Raw genomic sequence first — 7631 nt, 5'->3', positions numbered from 1 at the left:
ATTGTATTGACTAGACTTGACTTGGATTTGATTGACTGGACTTGATTCGATTTGATATTAGACATTTTATACTTTGAATTCAGAAACATTTATACAGCCTTTCAATGACTGATGTGCTGTATAACTGTATAACTGGCACACCAACACACACACACGCACGCACGCACACACACACAAACACAAAACTTGCTTCCCAGTTACAAAAATATTTAATGAAAATTTCCCTTGATTGCAATTCATTTTTATAAAACAAATCTCCCATTTCCCAGCAATAGACAGGTAAACTTTTTTCCTCAAGCAGCATTTACACAGCTGAAGTCTAAAAATAAACATTGACAAATGAACATTAACATGACTTGATATACATTATTATAGCTCTGATTGTTGTCGGTAAAAGTGTTCTTGGCAGGACTCTGAAGACATGGGAAAATAATAAAAATGACAAAACAATCAGCTTCGCTTACAAGCTCTAATTAAAGACAAAATATAAAACAATAGAGTGGCCAGAATAAAATCTAATTACCGCTCAGTTATATTTATAAGTTGGTTTTAAATGAATGGCATATGCTGAATAAAACCGAATAAAACAATCAAAAGAAAAAAGGACGTTTTATACACTACCTGACAAAAGTCTCGTCCAGCCCAGTGACCAGACATGAACATTATTGAGCATGTCTGGGTAAGACGAAGGAGGAGGCATTGAAGATGAATCCAAAGAATCTTGATGAACTCTGGGAGTCCTGCATTAACGCTTTCTTTGCCATTCCAGATGACTTTATTAATCAGTGATTTGAGTCATTGCAGAGATGTATTTATGCAGTCCTCCAAGCTCATGGGAGTCATGCACAATATTAACTCTTTTTTCACTGCAGCATGACTTTATATTCTATACTGGACATTATTTCTGTTAAGTGGTGACTTTTGTCTAAACAAAGTCTGACCTTACTGTCCTAATTAAGTAATTATAAATCAAGACATGATCATATTTTAATTTGGTAAATTAAGCATAATCTAGAGGTCTTTGTCTTTCATATAAGCCACTTCTGATACCAAATGATCAACTAGAAGTCAAGTTATTATTAGCTGTTCCTAAAACTTGGATAGGCGACAAGACTTTTGTCAGGTAGTGTTTTATAATGAAAATCAGGCGACTTTCAGAAACACGATATTTAAAATTTGATAAAATATAAAAATTAAACGCATTGTTAATGTCTCCAGTGATTCTGACTCAGTTAAAGTGCATTTTATCATGAAGCTATACTGATTTCTAATTCTCAGGCAAGCTTGAGAATCTGGAGAAACTTCGAGAGATGGTTTATCAGCATAAATTAATAGACGTAAACAGAATTAAAATAACGTACACATCCCGTTGACTGGCAGTAAACAGCACTTGTGCCAATTTTGATGCTGCCAAATAAATATGACAGACTTTGATGGAAAAATACTAATAATTAAAAGGTGTCATCGTTTTTGGAAAACCTTTTACTCCAGGAAACAAACAAACAAATAGTCTGATACTCAGTCAACATGAGAACGAAAGCTCATTACGTCTCATTTGTGTAAGTCAGTTCCTTTGGCATCTTTGTGGCGTCACACACTCTTCCTTGGCAGAAAAAAAAATGGCAAACTGCATCATCTGACCTGCGAATTAAAAGAGCAATCCACTTCTAAAACTGTAACGAGAGACACTGCAATAAAACAACCCCCAAATAGTCACTTTTGCTAGGTACACTTACAAATATCTAATCAACCAATCTAATTTAACAGCAGTCGGCACAAGAGTTCTTATATCCATCCCATTTACACAGCAGAATCCTTAATCCCACTCAAAAATTCTCATTTAAAATGTGGATCATCACAAACAATATCCTTACAGCAGCTACCTCATACATTTCTTGAATAAGCCTTTTCCATTCCCAACCTAGAGCGTTTAAAGCAGTCTAGATCAGCAAGTACTGATTTTGATTGAACAATCAGATTTCCAGATCATGCTTTTATAATATATCTTATCAGACTCTCAAAAACAGACTTGTAGAAAATAAATAAATCCACTTATTAACTCCAAATTCCTTTAATTTACATAAAATAATAAAATAAATAAAAAATAATTTATTTTTTAATATAAATATATATTTTTATATATAAAATCGGACAACATAATTTACTTTTGGGGCTTTTTTAGGTGAGGATGTAGTTGTTTATATTGCAACTATGCAGTTTATTTATAAGGATTTCAAATATTTATAATTTCGGTGTCTGCATCCATCAGCCTGTCATACTGAGCAGAGCAAAGACGGTTGACGCTCTACCACAAGATGGTGACAGAGACCACATAACAAGCCTTTAGAGGAGGAAAAACTACCAAACTTCAAACTACAGCTGATCAAATCATTACAGAACAGGTAAGTGACATTCTAAGTCGATCTCTCTCTCTTTTGTATGTTGTAGTGCTGTATTTTATACTATAGTAATCTGGTAGTGTTTCTGGTAGTGTTTCTGGCAGTGTTTGTGTTGCTTTGGCTTTTTTGGGATTAATTATTGTGAAATCCCGACTGCAACAGAAAAATACTGGGAAATCTCTGTAGACTGATGGCATTTCATGTCGTTCAGCCTTATAATCTTAAAATATGAGCAAAATCACCTGTTTTGTCATCATTTTAGACATTACGCTAGAAAATCCTTCAAATACTAGCTCAAAAGGGATGTTGGTGAATGTGCATCGGTTTCTGCTGTTCTGACGTCAGCTGTAGATGTGAATGAATGGCGGAAGAAAGTTATTCCTCGAACAAAAGTATTTTTAGACTCTGTGTTTGAATTTCTTTTTTATATACATGATTATGCCATCAAACCATTGTACAAATGCAATATCACATAAGAAGCAGTGTGATTTGGCTGTATATAGTCACTGGTGGAACACTAAGGCACTCAGCCTGCTGCCTCGAGCCAACGCACACAAGCCAACGCATATCGCACTGCTACTTGTGGGATTTTGCTTATATACACATATACACACACACATACATACATATACATATACATATATATATATATATATATATATATATATATATATGTGTTTTCTATATTTTTTTGTGTAAGCAAGTATTTTACAGTGCTTTAAAATGCTCATAAATGTATCTGTCAGTATTTCGAACTATTATATTTAATTTGCCAAAATCACACAAGTGGCAATTTCACAGCTGTCACATCCATAACGGAAGAGTGTCACATTTATAACGACACTTTTTCCTCATAAATGCAAAAATATCAAACAAAGTAAAATCAATCACCGTAGTTCTATAGTGAGCCGACTCATATCTGCCTGATTAGCATTATTTCTTTTGGGTTGTGCCATTTAATTGACAGAATTTCTACAAAATATGTTGTAGACTGTAAACTCGCAATCTTTTTTGTCACATCCATAATGCATGTTTATTTTCCTCATTTAAAGTATAAAGATTTTTTACAGATTGATATTTTTCTGATCCCATAACTCTGTGGTTAGTTGGTTTGGAAAATATAAACAGATGTGTCAATATAATGTTAACATATACTTTCTATGTGAATTTATGTTTGGAGTTTTTACTGCCGATGTCACATCCATAACGCTGGAATTCATATATGTACACATACATACACACATATATATATATATATATATATATATATATATATATATATATATATATATATATAATATATATATATATATATATATATATATATATATATATATATATATATATAAATATAAAATTTTGTTAATTTTTTAAGCACTGTGATCCCTCACAGATCTAAGGTCAAAAATTAAACCAATCAACCGTCATTGTTTCATTTAAAATCATGGAAATATCAGTGAGCCTGTGAGTGTAAAAGTGTGTTTTGTCACCCTCTAGTGGAGATAGAAGAAGCAACATGCAACTTTTCCCACTTAATGAGTTTTATTTTACATTATTTGAGAGAATTGACTGATTGCATTTGACTGACCTGATCTTCATGAGCTTCACGCTTCACTTTCAGGTTGACTTATTCGCTTCTTGGATTTGAGTTCAAGCAGCCAGGAGGGAGAAGATCCGGACCTGGGTTTATAAGAATAAATGTTATTACAAATATGTGACGTAGTTATGATCATTCCCACTACATTTATGATTAATTATTAAGCACCACAGTATCTAGCACTGTCAATATGTGTTGTGTGACAGATTAGAAGAAGAATTACTTCTTAAGAAGTGCTACTTTTCTCTTTGTACGTTGAGTTTTTGTTTTTATTTTTTAGTTCTTGATTCCACAAAATGTTGTGGGAACATTCCATGTTGTTGTTTTTAACGCCTTCAAAATAGGAACATCCCTATTTTATAAAATACATTCTAAATTAAGAATCAATTCTAAAATAAGACGACACATTTCAAATTAAAGAACTAAAGATCTTTGAACAAACATATGCTACACTCCAGCAATTTATTTGACAATATTATTGTTAAACTTAACCAAATAAACTAAATAAAATTAGGAATAACAACATCAACCTTAAAAAATAAACAGTTATACATACATCCTTAATGTTTTTAGGTAATCACTAGGACTACAAATCTACAGAAACGTTTTTTTGCAGTGTGACCTCTAGACTCCTAGCCAAAATTTATAAAATAATAATTCCTTACTATTATATAGCGGTTTTCTGGACACTCAAAGCTCTTTACACATTTTTTGGGCAGAATCTCCTCATCCACCTCCATTGTGTTGCATTCACCTGGATGACCCAGACCGCACACCACAAACAAAGGACGAGGAGAACGAGTGATGAAGCCAATTATGATATGGGGATGGTTAGGAGGCCATGATGGACAGAGGCCAGTGGGCAAATTTGGCCAGGATGCCGGGGTTAAACCTCTAATATTTTTCGAAGGACATCCTGGGATTTTTAATGACCACAGAGAGTCAGGACCTTGGTTTAACATCTCATCTAAAAGACAGTGCTCACTGAGCAGTATAGTGTCGCCATCAATATATTGGGGTGTTGGAACCCACACAGACCGCAGGTTGAGCGCCCCCTGCTGGTCTCACTAACACCACTTCCAACAGCAACCTAGTTTTCCCATGTGGTCTCCCATCCAGGTTCTGACCAGGCTCAGCCCTGCTTAGCGACAGTGGGCGACCATGTGAGAGTTGCAGAGAGCTAGCTGCTGGCTTAAAAGCTTAGAGCTCCTATTTTGCATTAAAAAAGGTCATATTTAGGTTTTGGGGTCTTCAATAATATGCTGATATGTGTGCAAGGTCAAAAACACTTTCATTTTGTTTCATTGATTCACCTAATTATCCCAACGACTTCCATATGAATCGTTCAGCGATTCATTTGATCCCAAACCCCTCTTTAGCACGAAGCTAATCTGCGCTGACTGGACCGATGACCCAGTCTGTTGTGATTGGTCAACTGGGTTCAGCACGAGACAGAGAGATACGCCCACCATGGCTATGAAGTAGCAAAGAGAGCCCAATGCAAGAATGCAACAAAGCAATACAGTTAAACACCAGCATATTACATTTACGTTTAGTCATTTAGCAGACGCTTTTATCCAGAGCGACTTACAAATGAGGACAAGGAAGCAATTTACACAACTATAAGAGCAGCAGTGAACAAGTGCTATAGACAAGTTTCAGGTGTGTAAAGTCGAAGAAGCAAAACATTAGTAATGTAAGTTTTTTTTTGAGAGAGTACAGTTAGTGGTATAGCCAGAGAGGCAGTTAAGATTAGGAAGGAAAGTGGAGACTAAATAGTTGAGTTTTTAGTCGATTACAAGTGACTCTGCTGTTCTGATGTAGTTAAGGAGTTCATTCCACCAACTGGGCAGATTAAATGCGAGAGTTCGGGAAAGTGATTTCTTCCCTCTTAGGGATGGAACCACGAGGCGACGTTCATTCACAGAATGCAAGTTTCTGGAGGGCACATATATCTGCAGAAGTGAGAGCAGATAAGAAGGAGCAAAGAAAGAGGTCGCTTTGTAAGCAAACATTCAATTCAATTCAATTCAATTCACCTTTATTTGTATAGCGCTTATACAATGTAGATTGTGTCAAAGCAGCTTCACATAAAAGGTCATAGTAAATAGGAACAGTGTAGTTCAGTTTGTAGTGTTTAAGTTCAGTTCAGTTGAGCTCAGTTCAGTGTGGTTTAATAATCACTACTGAGAGTCCAAATACTGAAGAGCAAATCCAACGATGCGCAGCTCTACAGATCCCGAAACATGCAAGCCAGTGGCGACAGCGGAGAGGGAAAAAAAACTTCACTAAAGGCGGAAGTGAAGAAAAAAAACCTTGAGAGAAACCAGGCTCAGTTGGGCACGACCATTTTAATTTCTCCGCTGGCCAAACGTCTTGTGCAGAGCTGCAGTCTCAGTGGCGGAGGCTGGAAGCTGGCCTCAGCGAAGACTCGTCTGTCTCTGGAGCGTCACAGGAATCAGTCTCATGTTCTCCACTCCTCCATGACCATCACAGTAGCTGCTCAGGATTCGGCCAGGTCCAGGATATAAAAACCTTGGGATCATCTCGTCGTTGGTCTTGGATCGAATCAGTGGCTCTGCATAGTCTGAGGGCCTCGGGAAGAGTATCCCCAGGTGGAAATGGAGAATAAAGAAAACATCAGAGCTTTGAATTTGATGCGAGCAGCAACTGGCAGCCAGTGCAAACGGGTGAGTAGCGGAGTGACATGTGCTCTTTTGGGTTCATCAAAGACCACTCGTGCTGCTGCGTTCTGAAGCAGCTGAAGAGGTTTGATAGAATTAGCTATTACACTACTCTCAATGCTAACCCGAAGTTATAACAACGACACACATTCAGTATTAATCCACACAGTGGCAAAAGATGAACTATATTGAAAATTGACCGCGCCACGCATGTGAGGAACAGCTGATGGTGGCCATAACAAAGGTAAACTGTAGAGGATCGCCAGTTCAGAAAAACATTTAAAATCGGTAAAGGAAGAAGCATGCGTCACGTTTTTAACGTAGTTTTGGACACAATATGTGAACAGCCTCATACAGATTTAACCTGAGAGATACAGTACAAGCACTGATCTATAATAGATACATGTTTACAAGCCGCGCGGGTTATTACAACTTATAACACACAATTAAACACATATTTTGCAAACTACACCAAACGAGGCAACAATTTTAATGACACTTACATGTTATGATCCGGCGGAAGAAGAAACATGAACTGTAACAGTTACTGATAAGGTTGGCTGTACTGTGGTGTTGTTGTGAAAATTAACTTTAATAACCCTTTATTCCCTGCAGCTGAATCTCCATCTGTCAGTAATCTTCATCTTCGCTTCATGATCAGTCCCGTGATCGCCTGCACTACACCAGTTTCTGAAGGAAAAGTGCGTTCACGTGAACTGGAACTACATATTAGGTGATGTACTGTATCGACAGATTCAAGCCTAAGATCTGAACTCAACATGATTCATTTATTCGACTCTGAGTCGACTAATTCGTTAAAGAATCAATAGTTTTAAACATGCTGCACTTTTAGATTTAAACCTCAGCTGGATCTTTTCATTCACTTAGAGGTGCTACACCATGAAAGCTCATATTCAAAAACCCATAATAGGGGCTCTTTAAATATTTAGA

At 36.5% G+C, this 7631-nt stretch overlaps 1 protein-coding gene across 1 annotated transcript in view; it reads right to left on the bottom strand.

The window, feature by feature from the left end:
• Window positions 1-190: 190 nt before the first annotated feature.
• tnks1bp1 (tankyrase 1 binding protein 1) overlaps window positions 191-7631 on the bottom strand; it is a 65478-nt gene continuing 58037 nt past the window's right edge. Inside the window, exons 9-10 of the mRNA XM_056457296.1 lie at window positions 3988-4079; window positions 191-1641 (exon numbers count right to left, since the gene is read on the bottom strand). Coding sequence (XP_056313271.1) covers window positions 4004-4079 — 76 coding nt within the window. The 3' untranslated portion in view covers window positions 191-1641; window positions 3988-4003. The remainder of the gene's footprint in view (window positions 1642-3987; window positions 4080-7631) is intronic.

This window comes from Danio aesculapii, chromosome 5 (genome assembly GCF_903798145.1).
Source record: "Danio aesculapii chromosome 5, fDanAes4.1, whole genome shotgun sequence".
Lineage (NCBI taxonomy): Eukaryota > Metazoa > Chordata > Actinopteri > Cypriniformes > Danionidae > Danio > Danio aesculapii.
The sequence above is the reverse complement of the archived record's forward strand: the minus strand, read 5'-3'. Positions and strand labels throughout refer to the sequence as shown.